Raw genomic sequence first — 17,787 nt, 5'->3', positions numbered from 1 at the left:
GCAGTGTCTGAGGTCCTCGTGGCGAATATCGGTTAATCCCAGAATTCTAGAACTTGGAGGAAACCGTCAGGGTTGTGCAGTGGTTGTGCGTGTGAATTCTTGCTCGCCGCAAGAGTCCTATGCTGGGCTGCCTGGTGTCCGCTCACGCTCTTCCACCGATGGGCTTTTCCTACCTCGTCCATTGGATGAATGGTACTGACTGCTAGAGTGTTCTTTCTTGTAGGGACCTACCCACCTCTTTCTAATTCCATTTATTCGGCTGTTTCGAGCCACATTCAATAGTTTCTAGATCCTTGCAGTTGGAATGCTTTGGGGTCCAGAGATGGAGGTCTAGGTGCCCAGTTTCCACGATCCCAGCACGAGGGGCGCCATAGGGGACCACGTTTTAGGCACGTGTGTGGATTTGGGACGTCCTTACCTTGCACGTCATCTCCAAAGGGTTTGTGGCTATACTTTTTGTAGAAGATAAAATGGGACAGAAAAGCAAACCATAGGGGCGCCTGGGTGGCTCAGTCGGTTAAGCGTCCGACTTCGGCTCAGGTCATGATCTCGCGGTCCGTGAGTTCGAGCCCCGCGTCGGGCCCTGTGCTGACCGCTCAGAGCCTGGAGCCCGCCTCCGATTCTGTATCTCCCTCTCCCTCTGCCCCTCCCCTGCTCACGACCGGTGTCTCTCTGTGTCTCAACGATAGAGAAACATTAACAAAAAATTAGAAAAGTCAACCGTAGTTCATAGACGTCACTCACCTTTTCCCTCCCCAGTGGTAGTGAGAAACAAACAGGCTGATACACCAGACACTAAGAAGACGTAGTTTCTTCCCCCTCCGAGGCCTTGGGTTCCTTTCGGGCTTCTGCTTGTGGGCCTGTTTGTTGCTTTCTTCCGGGACCGGCGAGAAGGCGCCGCTGTTTTCGGTGTGGGCACCCGCCGTCCTGGCCCACGGTCCCGAGCCTGTGGAATTTGCAGAGCGGGCCGCGAGCCACGTTCGTTTGTGTGTCTGTGCCCGGAATCAGCGAGTTTGTGTTCCGTGCTGGGTTGTGCCCCCGTCGCGGGGGCGGGGGGTGGGGGGCGGAAATAACCAAAGACTCGTTATTTGAGCATATGTGGTGGTAAACAAAGCCCCTTCTGTTGTGTGCTGCAAGCCAGTTGTTGGAAGGGGCCTCGCTTCAGAGGTTTGCCTCGTCTCCCTTCAGCGCGTCTTGCTGTGTTCGGCCTTCGGCTGGACACGTCGTCTCTTGGGCAGAGCTGGGGCGTGGGGATCGGGAGAACGTGTCAGCACGTCACTGTGTATTTTAAAAGCAATCACGGGGCCATCAGCACGCAGGAACGCGTAGCAGGAGCTCTTTATGTCAGGGTGTTAAACACTCACTTGAAGGGTGACATCCGAAGCATTTGTCCAGATAAGCTCCCTCTAAAATTCTGAGGGAAAGGATGCTTTATAAAGAAGGCCGTTTGATGTGCCCCAGCAAGCAGCTTTCTAAGACACCGCCTCTCTTTCCAGAATGCTTTCCAAAGTCAACTCGTCATGCTGGCAAGCCCCCAGCCTGTGCCCGTGCTTCCAGAAGCCAGGGTCTGTGCGTGGGTGACGAAGGGGAGACACTCCCATGTTAGGGGGAGGCTGGGTGAGATGCCACGGTTCTTAAAAAGTAGCCCTTGTGTTCCCTGTGCGCCTCAAGGGTCCAAGGCTGCCGGATTTCATGGCAGATGATGCCTTCAGTGCTGGGAAAGGACAGCCAGGGCCTCTGAGGCTGGGTGTTGAGGTGAGGATGTCCTCTGGATGTCCCCACTGGGGCCGGGGAGCCTGGGCTCTCAGGCTTGGCATCTCCAGCAATGACTCTGCCCTCTGTGGCTTTTTGAGGTCCCTGCCACCATAGTGCCACTCTGGGATCACGAAACCCATGGAATTAGGGTGTCTTTGGATGGCTGGTGCCCAGAACTGATGGGCACCTAGTTGGCTCCTCATCCAGGCATCACGGAATGGTCGGAGGGGCACAGAACACCTCCGGAATGTTGACTGAGGACTCCAGTGTCACAGATTTGTATGGGATTCTCGATCACGCGAAGGCACGTGTGGGTTGTTTGGCAGTTCGCAGTTCAGAGAGGGCTGGGATCGAAATCTGGTTCGGCCACTCAGGGGCACGTGTGGCTTCTCCAAGCCTCGGATTCCTCACTGTGACACAGGACTCAGGATGCTTCCAGAGGTGTGGCGGGTCAACCTCCAGCCTCCCGGCCCCCGGAGACTTGGTATGGGGGCCCCTCCTACCCGGTCCCCCAGGGTCCCCAGCCAGGCCGAGTCCCGGTGGGTCTCGCTCAGTAAGGCAGCCTAGGTTTATTGGTATTTCCTTCTCTGCGTCTTTCTTCCCTTGAACTCCATGAAGTCACCTCCCAGATATATTTCTGCACCCAAGGCTGCGTCTCAGGCTGTTTCCAGATGGCACCCAGCCGAGACAGGCAAGTACCAGCGGTGGCCTGCCCAGCGCCCGGCACATCCCCATCTGTTGCTTTTCCGCTGGTGGAAGCCCTTCGAAGCAAAGGGCTTCTTATGTGGTTGCAGGTCAGGAAGGTGTCTGCCCCTGTGTAGATGTCGGGAGCGGCTGGCCCTCACGCCCCTGAGGCCCTGCTGGGGACCAAGCCTGCACGAGAGGCTGGCCCAGAGGAGGGGAGAGTGGCCTGCTAGTTTCCCAGGGAATACCCAGCAGAGCGGGGAGGGGAGAGCTTTTGACTGATTGGTTGACTGGTTGATTTGGGTCTAGCCCTGGTGAAAAGTACTTAGCTGTGATAAGTGCCTCCCAGCTCCACCCCAGACCTTCAAGGTCCCCGATTCACGGAGGCAGGTGTCTCATTCAATCACTCATCCTGCCTTTCGGGATCTACTCAGTCCTCGGATTCCTGTCTCTACCGGGAGCTTGACTTTCTCATAACTGGAGGAGACACAGGCTAATTCCCTCCCCACGTCATGGCCCTAGGCCCGCGAACACCCGCACACATGTTCACCTGCCGTGTCTTCCCGGCTGCCACGCGTGAGGGTTCTCAGTGGACGTGTGTGGTTGTGGAGCCATAATTACTGTCTGTCCTGAGCATCTGCATTTTGGGGGAGCTCCCAAGAACCCGTTGTGCGCTTGGGCGAGGCCCTTTCCTCTCACGTGGGTTCCTTAGCAAGAGGCAGGAGAGGAACTTAGGGCCCCCAGGCTGAATCCTTCACCAGAGAGAGCACAGACCCCCTTGGGCTGGAATTTCCTGGGGAGAATGCAAAATATGCAGCAAAGAATTTTTTTTCAGTTTCTGGAAGGGGGGGGGTTGCGACTGGAAGCTCCTTGTATATAGAGTGGGGAAAAAATAGTTTCCTATCAACCAAGAAGCATGATGTTTATCACCATAGACCAGAATAGAACATGTGGCCCTCGTCCGCACTTCATTTTGCTACTTTTAAGGAATTCGCTTTTGTCACGCAGCCCAGATGGAGTCGTTGATTTTCTCTGCGCATTATTCCGCTATCCTTTCATCTTCCTTCTGTGCCGACCGCGTGCTGCCTTTCTTGCTGGAAGAGAGGAAGGGGACTGGGAAGGGCCTCACCTTGGAGCCCGCCTCCGGCTCTCCCGCCTCCTGGCTCTGTCAGTGACCGTGGGTGGGCCTCTTCTCTCCCGCTTCGGTGCCTCAGTGTCCCCGTCTGTAATTCACAGTCAGCTTCCTGCCCTCTCTGGGTCCTTGCCCACACCCAGTGTTGGCGATCCACGTGAAAGTGCCTCCCAGGTTGTGACTCACGCTCCACGTGTGAGCGGTTATCCTTCAGCGGCTGGGGTGGCGCTTCGTGACGAGTGGGGCTGGGGAGCTGGGGGGTGGCATCGGTGACGGAGAGAGAGACGCTGTCTTTTATTTGGTGGTTGCGGCAGGCCAGGCACGGCCCTGAACGCTTGATGTACGTTGTTTGTCTCCTCCCCTAAGTTCCACTGAGACAGGTGCCGTGTCTCCTTGTGTTGTCGATGAGGGCACGGAGCCTAGAGAGTGAGGTGGGTCACTGTGGGGCAGGGCAGCGGCAGAACCCGGCTGCCCGGGGCTGGGGCCCGAGCCGTAGGCCTACGATAAGCTGGAACTGTGTCACCGGATAACCAGAGGAGGTGACAGGGCTTCTGTGATCTATGCCCCTTTGCCACCTCCTCAGGGATTGTGTTCCCCACATGTCGATCCCCCCTGGGGAGTCCAACTCTCAGGGCTTAGACATCTGCCCCGCACCTGGGCCCCCGGTGACTCCCCTGAGCTGCGTGAGCACGTTTGTGTCATGGGCATCAGTGCAGCACACGGGAGGTGAGGCTGGGGGTGTCACCGGGCCCCACTCTTTGGCGCTTGCCCCCATGGTGGCATGGAGGCTCCACAGAGGTTGTCCTGGGAGAGAGAAGGCTTGCAACCAGTGGCCGACTTCGGGGGAGGGTCGGGATGGAACATTCTTTTCCAGAACTTTGGCTTTTCCCTCACATATTTTGTAAAGCTTTTTTCGTCCTTAATATCCTATCTTTCTGCCCAATAAGACTCCACACTCGTAAAAGTTATGGCACCGGTTTTGTGAACAACCAAGATCTTTATGGACCCCTGGTCAGGCCCTTCAGAGGGGGCCATCTTTGGAGGTCACTGGCCGTGACATTCCTCCCCACAGAAGAGGGCAGATGCTGAGGTGACATCAGGCTGATGTCAGATGCTCGTAGGTTCTCTGGCTCAGCTCTCTTCTGAACATTTTGGCCCTTTGGCTTTCTTGACCTGAGGGGGCACTTTCACGGAAAATGAAAGATACTCCCAGCAGGCATCACTCCAGAATACGATGGAGAGCGCATCAACTTTGGCTGGACCCAGTGTGCCCTTTGAATTTTGAAGATTTAAGGTTTTCTTGATGAGTATCTTTTTTTTGGGGGGGGGATGGTGGTGACTGTAGAACAGTCCGAAATGATTCATTAATTGGCACAAAGTCCACTAGATGTTTTTGGTATTTTTCAACTTGCTTTTTAAAGTCCAAATAAACGTCCTTCTCCGCAGACCTGCCCTTCCTCTTATTCTCGTCTGTTTGTCATTTAGTGACTCATTAGCTTGTTCATTCATTCATTCATTCATCACAGCTTGTTACGTACCAGACTCCAGAGATACGGCAGTAAACAGAACGAGACACAGTCCCTGCCCTCATGAACAGACTGACATATGTTACACGCATGTGATGATGCTTCATAGCACAGGTAGTGGGGACTCCGGGACTCCTCCCGGGCCCTCTTTTCCTGTAGGTACACCCGTATCCCAGCTGCTGGGGTCTTGGCTGTGATGGCTCATAGCCGATCCCTTCTCCAGAATATAGGTGGGAAACGTAGATCTGTCACTCTTTAGTTGGTTGATGTGTGGCCAAGCTAACCAACTGCAGAAAAGGTGGCTTCTTGTCTCAAGGTGGGGACAATGCTCTGTGTGTCATTCCTGCTCCAGAGCTGCCCGTGGGATCAGGCTGAATCCGCCTCTGGCTGAGAGAGAATTCGGCCTTACTCAGCTCCTTCCTCTGCCCTGTCCTTCTTCTCCTTCCCCTTTCCCTTTAGAACCCCGCCCCCCCCCCCCCCCCCCCCCCCCCCCCCCCGTGATATATCATGTGTAACTGAACCCCTGCATCAGGCTCCGCTTAGAGGCAACTCTACCTAAGAAAGGTGTTATCAGAGCCCATCTGAGGAGACATTGATTTAGCTGGGGAGTTCGGGAAAGCCAAAAGAGGAGGTGCCAAAGCTGAGATGTGCAAGATTAGCAGGAGTTAATTAGAGAACAATGCAAGGAGGAGGACCAGCGCGTGAACTTAAGGCTGAAAGGAGGCTGGTATTATAGGAGCAGAGAGAGGGAGTACAGCATGACAGAAGCTGGAAGGACCAGGGGAATGATCAGACAGGCTTCCCAGAGTCTGGTAAGGAGTCTTTCCAATTGGTGGGAGCATCATCACTCCCATTCCCCCAGCCAGGGCCTTGGAGAGAACTGGTAGGAGGAGCCCAACCGGGTGGGAAATCCTAGCGCTGTGGTCAGAAGTCCCGAGTTGCCGGCTCCGTTTTATCAGTTAGGTGGGGTGTCCCCGCCTGGCCCCCCCCCCCCCCAAGGGTCAAAGTCCTACCGCAGGGTATTTTGCAGTTTTCGAATAGGGACGGCCTGCATGTATGCACTGTTGTTATGGGGAGTGTTAATTTCCCTGGGTGTTCACAGCGACCCACTTCATCTGCTGTGACCACAAGCCCCTCAGCGTCCAGGGTGCCAACACTGGGGACGGGGGAGGCAGAGGGCGGGGGCGCTACTCCGCCGACGATGGTTGAATTCTCACCATCCTGGGAGGACTCTGACATGTGTGGAAGTAAAGGCATTTCTCTCTCTCCTTCTTTTTAGGTAAAAATAGCAGAAAAGGCGTGAGAACCAAGAGCTCTGAGAAGGCTGCCAGTGATGATCACAGCGTCCCCGTGGCCCGTGACGAAGTCAGAGAGGGTGAGCGAGGCCCTGGGGAGAGCCTCCACCGGCCTAGGGCGGGCAGAGTCCCTTGGAACAGCTGCCAGCTGCAGACTCCCCTGGGGCTGCCTGGGGCTGCCTGCTGTCTGCGGGCCTCTCTGGCCTCTGCGGCCTCTCTTTTACCATTATCGTATGGGGGCGGGGGGAAACATTCAGAGCCACTCTCTCTCCTGCAGGGCACAGAAACTCACAGCCGCATTTCCCCCACTGACTCAACTGAAGTCATTGCAGAATCTCTGCAGGGTGGGTTGCCTTGTCCGCCCCCCCCCCCCCCCCCGCCCTTTGCCCCCTCGCAAGGCAACCTCATTTCCTTTCTGGTGGGACCTCATAGCTGCCCGTGTACATTGCGTGTACGTTTCTTATCTCCCAGCCAGACGCAGGGGCCTCTGGACTCAGAGAGAGAGTCTCTATTTACAAACCACGTGATGCTAGTCTTGGGGTCCTACTCCATTGCAAAAATACTGGTCTTTTAATTACTTACCTTAGGATGGCCGAAGACATCGGCTCTAGACTCCTGGGTCAAGTCTGGCCCACTAGCGCTCGCTGTTACCGTGATTGACTGTGACGGTCACTGTTACTGTATCTCTATGACGCTAAGCTCTGGTATCTAGGATTGCACTTCTCCTAATGTTAATAGCAACCATTTCTTAAACATTTCAACTTTCAGTAGCTTAAGGCCAGGCACTGGGCCTCGTGTGCAGTATCTCTCAATGTCTCTCTGCGTGCCGTGGATATTACTGGTATCGTCATTATCATTATCCATATATTTTTTTATTTTTAATGTTTTTATTTATTTTTTTGAGAGAGAGAGAGGGAGACAGAGCACGAGCAGGGGGAGGGGCAGAGAGAGAGGGAGACCCAGAATCCAGAGCAGCTCCAGGCTCCGAGCTGTCCGCACAGAGCCCGACACGGGGCTCGAACTCACAAACTGCGAGATCGTGACCTGAGCCGAAGTCGGACACTCAGCCGACTGAGCCACCCGGGCGCCCTGTGTGTCATTTGCTTGTGGTTGTGCAGCCTGTAAGTGGCAAAACGGGGATTGGAACCCAAGATTTTGAGTCTAGACTTTCTGCTGAGCAGCGCAGCCGCTTAAGTAAACACAATGTTTCACAACTTTGCCTTTAAGGAGGCAGGATCTGTTTTCAGCTGCTCTGTGAGCCCATCCACGTGTATTAGAGTCGGGTGTCATAAAGGGAGCTGCAAATTCCCTGAGGCGCAATGTCATGGTTTGGGGCTGTGTTTCTAACCAAAAACTTACCATCTAAGAAATCATAGGTATGACCAACAGTGCCTCCTAAAATACAAACGGAAATTCAACAAACTTCTGTAATCACTTAACAAGTAGGAATTCTCTCCCATTTTAAAGCAGACAGGCACGCACTGTTGCCATTGCCATCAGTCTGTGGTAGGGTCTCCTCCCTAAGGAGAGAAAAAAAAGAGAGAAAAGAAAAACACACACACAAAACCCTGTGAAGGTAGCCTGACTATGCGCCTACGTGACAAGATCCCTCATGACCTTGTAAACCTGAGACCACTTGATCAGACTGCATGTTTGTGTGTTACCATAAATGGGAGGCAAAGAAATAGAAAATGTATAAAAAAACTACTCTACGTGGCGTGCGGGGCTCAGTTCTTCGGGTGCGAACCCAACTGAGCGGTGCCGGCACGAATAAAGTTGCTTCCTGGAAAGAGAAGCCTCAGGGTCACGACTCTGTGTGAGAATCCGGCCACGTATCAGGAAGGTGAGCCGAGGATGCGTGATGTGGGGCTGCGTCTCTGCTTCTTCCTCCTGGTGGACCCTGTGACCTTGGGGGTCGCAGTGAAATGGGTGGTAATCGGACGCCCACCTCGGGCGGGCCTTGGGCACGACTTTCGTCCCTGTGTCCCCAGCAGGCTGATCAAAACGCCAGCTGTCCCTTCAGGATCACAGGGTTGGTTAACGCCTTCCAGGGCTGGGTTCTTGCTGCCCTCAGATGCGGGCCGCAGAGGCCTTTACTATTTTGTTCATTTTTGAGTACTTTAAACATTAGAAAAAATATTTTGTCTAGATCTTTTTTTTTTTTTTTTCCCTTTTCTTTTAGCTTTGGCACGGGGGTTGGTTCAAATTGTTTTAGTTGTTCATTCCCAGGGCTGGAAGTTATTAAAATTTGGGGAGGCATTTGCAGGAAGATTTTTCAAGGCCCGTTTCTTTACACATGTGTGTACGTGCGTGCACACACGTGCACGTGTGCTCTAGCCCGCTCAGAGTTGTGTCCCTGGCCTCGGCCTCAGAGCGCTGTCTGCGTGGGCTGGGGTTCCTGGTCTCCAGGACAGCCGGCATGGCTCTGATTCACTGAGTGCGCTGCAGGGGATTTTGGTGCGTGGGACTTCTTTACATCGCCCTCCTGTTAAAACAAAATCGAGGCATTGGGGGTAACCCAGGGGGGGCAGAGGAGCCGTGTGGGGGGCCGTGATGTGCAAATATAGGAGGGAGAGAGAAGCCCTGGCCGTGGAGGTGGTGCACGGAGGCAGGTACCCCTGCAGTTAGGAACCCTGGCCTGGGGTCAGGCAGGAGCCCCCGGGGGAGGTGCTGGGCAGAACGGGGGGCCTCACATACGTAGCCGGGCACTCTCAGAACCCGGTGCCCAGCCTCCTCTCCGTCTCTCCCCAGATCTCGCTGGACAGGTGGCAGGATGAAGGGGTCGGGTGGCAGGTGGACAGACGTCACCTGCATCGTGTCCAAGGTGGCCGATGGAGATGTCACCCGCTTCATCTTCAAGGTGTGGGTGGTCCAGACATCAGCCCCGTCTCGTTATGTGAGCGGGTGCCATCAAGGGCTTGTGTCAGATGCGGACTTCTCCCCTTGGGGACTCTGGCTTGGAGGACACGTGACTGAGGAGCACTGTCAGCTCGCGCAGGTTTCCAAAGCGCATCTTAGATACTGTCCTGAGATGGTCCATGCGGTTGGTTGCATCATTGGTCTAGTTCGTCAGCTCTCCTTGTGTCCACCCTGTTGTCATGTGACTTTTCCGTTCCCTTCACAGCAGGCGAGAGCCCCTTGCCTTTGGGCTGGTCTGTGTGCCTTGCCGGGTCCGGCAAGAATAGAATAAGGCGAGTGCCAAGGTGCCAGTTCTGAGCTGAGGCCTTGAGACAGTTTACTTATTTCTGTTTGCCTCTCATTTCTGATCTCTGCCTCCTTTTTTTTTTTTTTTAAGTTTATTTGCTTATTTTGAGAGAGAGCGAGCGCACAAGTGGGGGAAGGCAGAAAGGGAGAGAGAGAGAGAATCCCAAGCAGGCTCTGCACCATCAGCTCAGAGCCCCGTGCAAGGTTCAAACCCACAAACTGCAAGATCATGACCTGAGCCCAAATCACGAGTCGGACGCTTAACTGACTGAGCCCCCCAGGCGCCCCTGCCTCCTTTTTCACCCCAGCCAGACACGGGCTTGTTTCTTACACGTGTCGTGTGCTGAGAACATGGGTCATGTGTTTTCTCCCAAGGGAACTGGACAGGCGTCTGAGTTGGTAACGGAGAGGGCATCTTGGGATCAGGCTTTACCCTCACTGGCTGTGCGACTCTGGGCAAGGCCCTAACTTCTCTGTGACTCAGTTTCCTCCTCTGCGGAGTGGGGAGGACATCCCTTTATGGGGCTACGTGACCATGTAATAGCGTCTGAAGGATGCCGCACGCAGAGCACATGGCAAGCCCTCGGCGAGCATTAGCGATGGCTTTTATTTGCTATCTGGGATTTGTTTTGTGCGTGTGTCTCAGTTACAGGAGTTGGCAGACGTTTTTAAAGGATCAGACCGTAAATATGTGGTTTGTTGGCCAAGAGGCAAAATTGAGGACGTTATGTACTTAAATAACCATTTAAAATGTAACCATTAAAAACTACAAAACTATTCTTATCTCTTGGGCCCTACAAACACAGGTGGTGGCCTGGATTTGGCCATCACATGGGCTGAGGCTTGCCAACCCCTGCCTTAGAACTTCAGTTTTCTGCAAATGCTGCCTCCAGGAAGCCTGCCCTGATCACCTCTCTTTCATTTTCCTAGACCTCCTCCTCAGGGTCCAGTCCCCTCCTCTGTCGCATCCTAGTGACTCCTACGGGCAGTCCTTCTCTTCTGTGAGGATATGAGTCTTAAGAGCTCGGGATCCTCTGATTCTTCTCAGGATACACCCAGTGCTCGACATGAATGGTGGACTCGTTTACTGAGCCCCTGCCCCGTGCTGGAACTAGCGTTCTGGGCTATAGAATGCGGATTCTGTGTGCGTTCAAGTGGATTCTTCGTGACCCAGGACAGCTGAGCCAGCCTCCGTAGGAAGTGTTCTTTGATCTGTAGGAAAGGAATGTGATTTCCCGCCATCGTGGGTGTAGAATGGGTTTCCCCAAGGGATGCATGTCGGTGAATGGGAGCTTCCTTATGTCTGGGCTGGGTGAGATTTGAGGCTTTAAGCAGGTTCCTTGCTTGGGGATTGACCTACCCTGTGTGTGTGTGTGTGTGTGTGTGTGTGTGTGTGTGTGTGTGTGTGAGATACATGAGAGTGTTTCACTGCTGTGGGCACAGTTTGGTTTTTCATCCAAGCCCTTGTTGTGAGCCTTTCCCTATTGTTGTGTGGTCAGACGCTCCCTGGGGCTCAGCTCTGGTCTCCCCTAGACATCTGGCAGAGCTGTTGAGGGCAGGGGAGTGAGTCTGAGACTCCCGATTCTGGAAGAGGTGCGGCTGATGTGGTCCCGGCAGTGATACGCGGTCACGTCTGTATTTCAGACCCCTTGGAAGCGAGGGGGGGCGGCCAGGGGCCAGGATTGGGATGGGGTCGCACCCCTCTCGGACATACCTTGCTCGGGAAACCTGATGAATGTGGGCATCTGGGACGCCTCCACACTTTGCTAGCCCCCCACTTTCAACTCTGTCTCAAACTTGCCTAGAAAGTTCTTTCAGTCTCTTGCGGCACCTGGGTGGCTTAGTCGGTTAAACGTCCGACTCTTGGTTTCAGCTCAGGTCCTGATCTCACGGTGCGTGGGATCGAGCCCTGCATCAGGCTCTGGACTCACAGCGCGGAACCTGCTTGGAATTCTCTCTCTCTCCCTCTCTCTCTCTGCCTCTCCCTCACTTATGCTCTCTCTCTGTCTCTCAAAAATAAGTAAACTTAAAAAAGAAGAAAGTTATTCTTCAGTCTCTGAAGTGAAACATGTCTTGTAAGGATTTCCCAGCCTTCCTTTGCAACGTGAGAGATTTATTTTGTTCTCCCAGTGGTTTTGTGGCAGGGCCTTCCCCGGGTCGGGTTAGGGGTCCTGGGCTCGCCATTGCCCACGGTACGCTGTGAGCTGAGTGTCTGTTAATGCCGTGTGGGCCATGGTGAGCCTGGGGCCACAGGCTGCGGAGGCCTTGGTTTGGAACCAGGGCCACAGTGGACTTGCCGGCAGAGAAATTCCTTCCAGACGAGGGGTCGGGGGACGGAGCTCTGACGTGGTCGGGAGCACCATGGGCTCCGCTCACTTTCTGTCACCCAGCTGACCCCGGGTACGGTTCTGGGCCACCAAGGTCACATTAGTGACCTTGCCGAGGAGACACTGTAGCTCCTTTGAGCCTGTGCAGCGGAGGCCAGCCCACGTCTCGGGATTTTGCTCGCGTGACCTTTCTGCCTGTCTTCTTCCCATCCTGCCGATGCTTCTGTGATGAGACCCTCCTCTGGCTCTGGGATGGGCTTAGCACAAAACCGAATCTGCCACGTCACCCCCTGAAACTTAGGAAGAGACACAGAAATTTAATTCCACGTGAAGTGCAAGTTTTTCCAGAATAGATTTCTTTCCTGGCCTGTGAAACGTGTCGACCACGTGAGGAGTGGACGCACCTTGCAGAAACTTTGAAAGACGCAGAAAACAAAGACGAGAATAAAACAAATCCACAGTCTTATCTTCCAGAGACAACCGCAGTCAGCATTTGGAGTCTGTCTCTCCACTCTTGTCTGTGTGTGTGTGTGTGTGTGTGTGTGTGTGTGTGTGCGCGTGTGTGTGTGAATTTATAAAACCTCCTTATATGTGAAGGACAAGAGACCCTCCGTTTATATGTTGCAGTGTAGTGAAGAACTCAGGAACCGCACTGAGTGGAACTCAAAACCCGGCCCACCGTTTATTAGCTGTGTGCTCTCGGGTGTGTTATTTAACTTCTCTGTGCCTCAGTTTCCTCAGATACAAAATGGGGGTAATAATTGGACATCCCCATCGGATCGGGATAAATGTCTAATAAGGTCACTTGAATAAAGCACTTGCAACAGTGGCTGACAAGTAGGTTCCAGTGAGTGAGCTTTGTATCAGTCATTGATGTGGGCCCTGAGGGCCCTTGCCGCATGTTTTAAAGGCCTGGACCAGGACAGGAACATAGAATGATCTGTTCCTCGAACGTTTGAAAGAACGAGATAGTAAATTGCTTTGAACTAGGCGTTTTCCACCCAAGAAATTCTTTGATCAATCTGCTTCCTTTCATGGTTACTGATCTGTCAGAGTTTTTATTTTCGTAGTAATTTTGATAAGGTTTATTTTGAAGACATCAGCGCTCTATTGACGTATTTTCTTTTTGCAGCGTGTGTGCTTATGTTTTGTTAATTTGTCAGCTTATTTATTTTCGAGAGGTTTTAGATTTTAGATTTAGAAAAATGAAGGGAGAGTACAGAGAGTTCCTCTGTATCTCCACTCCTCTGCTTTCCTACCGTGATACATTTGTTGCAAGTGTTGGGAATATTGATACGTTCTTATTAACCGAAGATCGTAGGTTACATGAAGGCTTCCGGTTTTTGTCTTTGTCTTACATTCTCTGGGTTTTGGCAAATGTATAACGACGCGTAGCTACCGTTAGAGTACCATACAGAATGGTTTCACTGCCCTAAAAATCCCCGGTACTCCAGCGACTTATTTCTCCCTCCCTCCCCTGAACCCCTGGCAACCACTGATCTTTTTTTTGACTGTCTTCAGAGTGTTACCTTCTCCACAATGTCACCTAGTGGGAATCATAGAGCATGTAGCGTTTCTCATTTCTTTCACTTAGTAATACGCATTTAAAGTTCCTCTCTGTCTTTTCAAGGCTTGATAGCTCATTTCTTTTTATCACCGAATAATATTCCATTGTCTGGCTGTACTACCCACAATGTACTCTCCATCGAAGGACATTGTGGTTGCTTCCAAGTTTTGACAATTATGAATAAAGCTGATATAAATATTCATGGGCAGGTTTTTTGTGTGGCCATGTTTTCAACTCATTTGGGCAAATCCCGGGGAACGCAATTACTGGATATTATGGTAAGAGTATTTTAAGTTTTATAAGGAATTTTGTCTCATTTATAGTACCCCCCCAGCAACAAAAAAAATTGATGTTACTGTTTCTTTTTTTTTTGTCCTTTCAATATGCATTCTGAAATCTTAAAAAAATTTTTTTAATGTTTATTTATTTTTGAGAGGGGGGAGGGGCAGAGAGAGAAGGAGACACAGAATCCGAAGCAGGCGCCGGGCGCCAACATGGGGCTCGAGCCCACGAACCACAAGATTGTTATGCCCAGAATTCGTGATCCCCAAAGACCACCAGGGAGCGAGTCCAATGCAAAAGCAAAAGAGCCTTTATTCGAGCTAGCTCGAGCTCAGTCCCCTACCTGCACCGACTGCAGTGGTGAGATACCGGGGAGAGAGAGCGAGTTTCAAAAGCACAAAGGTTTTATAGGGGTCTAGGGGCAGCCAGTTGGCTGGGGAAGGGTCGTGGCCTCGGCCGATTGGCTGGGGAAGGGTCAGAGTCCTGTTACGCAGGTCGCTGGGCGTGTTTTGATCAGGAAGTTTGAACGGGTGATCGGGAGGTTACTCAAGGGGAGGAGGCGCGATCTGAGGTTTCTGTGATTTTCCCGGAAAAGGGGTCATGTCGGGGACATAGTCACTCAAGGTGGAGAACACAGAACAAGATGGAATCGGCCGGCGTAGGCCCGCCCTTTCAAGATCATGACTTGAACTGAAGTTGGGTGTTCAACTGACTGAGCCACCCAGGCGCCCCTAACTTTCTTTCTTGCTTTCTTTTTTTAAGTTTATTTATTTTTGAGAGAGAGAGAGAGAGAGAGCGTGAGCGAGGGAGAGGCAGAGGCAGCGCCCTGGGTGCCGTAAGCCCAGAGCCCCATGTGGGCTCAGTCCCACGAACCATGAGATCAGGACCTGAGCTGAAATCAAGAGTCAGACGCTTGACTGAAGGAGCCACCCAGACACCCCTGCATTCTGAAACTTTTACAAATTTGTTACCACATCACTGATGTGATTTTCTGTTGATAGTATTTCACTCTTACTGCTTTCACTTTATTTCACTGATAATATTTCACTCTTACTGCTTCATGCAGGATATTTCCTACTTTTATTTTGAAATAAACCAGACATACAGAAAAACTACATATCATATATATGTTCTTTTAACAAACATTTGTAAAGCTAATCCCTGTGTAACCATCACCTGAATCAAGAAGTAAGAGTATTGTCAATCTTCCCTGTCACATCGTTATCCCTTCCACTGTCGAGGTGACCTCTATTCCAGCTTTGACAGATTTTCCTCATAGTTTTACTGCTTATGTTTGTATCTCTGGATAAGTTAGTTTGGCCTAATTTTGAAATTCACATAAATGGAATCATACTGTGTGTATTCAGTCACACATATCTTGTAATTTTCTATCAATGTTCTATATTTCTTTTGTTCATTCATTCCATCACTATATAGGATTCCATCATAGCACTACATGACAATTTTTTTATCCTATTTTAGTGCTGATGGATATTTGATTTATTTCCCGATTCTATATTTTATGAAAAGTGCCATCGTGAAAACTCTTGTACACGCATGCGCATAGGTTTTCTTTCCATAATTCTTGCACCCGTGGGCGTAGGTTTCTCCAAGTATATATACATTTTGGAATAGCTGGGTTTAGCTTCCCTGTTGAACAAATGCTCAGTTGTTTCCCTCAGGGGGCATGCCATTCGGACTTCCTGGTCAACACTGTGTGAGCTCCAGACTTCACATTCCGAACAACTGTTGTATGATCAGACTTTCATATGTGGCCAATCTGGTGGGTGTATAATGATGATTCATTGTGATATCATCTACATTTCCTAATTATTAATGAGGTTCAGCATCTTTTCATGTATTTACTTGCCATTTGGATCTTTTTTTTTGGTGACATTTCTGTTCAGTTGTTTTCTTACAAATGTTTCCACTCTAAGTAGATTTTACGGTGTCGATGGCAAATACATTCTCTGTTTATGGCTTGCTTTTCATTCTTGTGGGGTCATAATGAACGAAAGTTCTTAATTGTAATGTAGTCAAATATGCCAATTTGTTTTCCTTTGGTTGCTACTATTTGTGACTTATTTTAGAAATCCCTTCTTACTCCATAAGCATAAAGATATTTTATAGTGTCTTCTAAAGCTTCCTTTTTCCTTTTTGATTTTGCACAGTTAGGCCTTCAAACCCCTGGAATGGATTTTGTTTATGATATGAAGTCAGAATTCAGTTTTATTTTTTTCCTTGAAGTACGCAAGTGGGGTGATAATTGTTTGCCTGCTGTTTTGCAGTGTCTGTCGGGGATTAAGAGTCCATATATGTATGGTTTTGTTTTCGGGCTTGCTGTTCTTTATCATTAATTCATTTTTCTACCCACACATGAAATACCTTACTCTCTTAACTACTATAGCTTTATAACAAATCTTAATACCCAGTACAGCAGGACCTAGTTCTCCTTTAAAAGTTTTCGTTATTCTTGACTCCTCGTGTGCACATGTGCGTGCATGTGTGTGAGTGCACACACACACATTTACACCACCTGGTCAGGTGCTTCAAATACCTTTCTGAAAACTTTGGGGATTTTGATGGCAGTTGCATTGATGTCATAAATCAATTTGGGGAGAATGAACATATTGAAAACATTATGTCTTACCATCCATGAACATGGTATATCTCCCCTCTTGTTCAATCTTTTAAAATATCTCCCAATAAACAGATCTTGCCCATCTTTAAAAGATTTATTCTTTGATATTTGCTATTTCACGATGCTTTAAATTTCCGTTTTCTCACTCTTTCTTGCTAGTATACAGGAGGACAGTCAATGTTTTCTATGATTTATATCCAGCGACATTGCTAAACTCTTATTCAAAACAACTATTTATGTATTTACTTGGATTGGGGTGCAAAATCACAATATATGCTCAATAATGACAATTTTGTTTTTTCTTTCCATCTCTTAACACTTTTTACTTATTTTTCTTGACTTCATCGGCAGAGACCCCCACTTAATAATAATAGGTCTTTCCTTACAGGTTTTAATTCTGCCTTTGGGTTTGTAGTTTTCTTGATATTTGGCCTTCATTTAAATATTTTTTTTCTATACTTGGGATGAATAATTTCTGGGAAAATATTTTCCTGGTTATTACATGAAATCACTTTAAGAGGCACCTTCCTTCTCAGAGTCTTTTGGGTGACATATCTCGTGTTCTTTTGTGTGGAATTTTGTCCTTCGTAGACTGCCTATCAGTGTTTATTCTTTACTGTCTTTTAATGAGGCAAAATGCAGCCAGATTTCCTCCACTGGGGGGCAGTTGCAGCCCTTTCTTAGGTCTATAGATGTTGACCCGGTCAGCACGCAAACCCCCGGTACAGTTTCCACTTCAAGCAGCCCTTCATCAGCTACATAATTTTGCTTCCCCGAGGCGCTGACTTCTTCCTGGCTGCAGTTCTTAGACACTTTGGTCTGATGGGACACATGGGAGAACTGTAATGACCATCCTATGCTGTCATCAGTGTCCTCGTCTTGGTGCCACACTGTCATTCTGTGTGACAACTGTCCCTCCTTCCTGTCCTGTTGTTTTCTGAAAGTTTCCGAACCGAACAGTGTGGCAACTTGATGGGGGTTGGGGAGGAGCGGTGAGCACCTGACCGCCTCAGCCACATCTGAACTTCAGAGGTGGCGTCCAGTTTTCTAATTGCTGCAGACCCTGAACTTCAAAATAGAGGCACCAAGGGGGATGAAGGGTTTCCTGCCCCTCCTCTGGTTGTCTCCAGTTTTCCCCCAGCTGTCTCTGTCTGACTCAGCTGTGGGGAATATTCTCGCACATCTGGCACTAGGTCGAAGCATTGTTGAGAATTTTTCCTTTGGAGAGCCTTTGTAGGTTTTTAGGATGTGTTTCGGAGAGGTCGCAGAAATTTAAGCTAGAATTCCCTGAAGTCTGTGATGCTTCCGTACAACTGGTGAGTTTACGAGATACGTCAAATAACCCTGAATACGTTGCGAGAAAGTCTTTTTAAA

The 17,787-nt window shown here is 50.3% G+C and overlaps 1 protein-coding gene across 2 annotated transcripts in view; it reads left to right on the top strand.

The window, feature by feature from the left end:
• CPXM2 (carboxypeptidase X, M14 family member 2) overlaps nucleotides 1-17,787 on the top strand; it is a 187,533-nt gene that overhangs the window by 40,759 nt on the left and 128,987 nt on the right. For both annotated transcript variants that reach the window (XM_040486695.1, XM_040486694.1), the window contains exon 2: nucleotides 6,377-6,472. In XM_040486695.1, coding sequence (XP_040342629.1) covers nucleotides 6,377-6,472 — 96 coding nt within the window. The remainder of the gene's footprint in view (nucleotides 1-6,376; nucleotides 6,473-17,787) is intronic.

The sequence above is a fragment of the Herpailurus yagouaroundi genome, unplaced genomic scaffold (genome assembly GCF_014898765.1).
Source record: "Herpailurus yagouaroundi ecotype Mexico unplaced genomic scaffold, PumYag 163, whole genome shotgun sequence".
NCBI lineage: Eukaryota > Metazoa > Chordata > Mammalia > Carnivora > Felidae > Herpailurus > Herpailurus yagouaroundi.
Note: the sequence above shows the minus strand (reverse complement) of the source record. Positions and strands in the feature narration are given on the sequence as shown.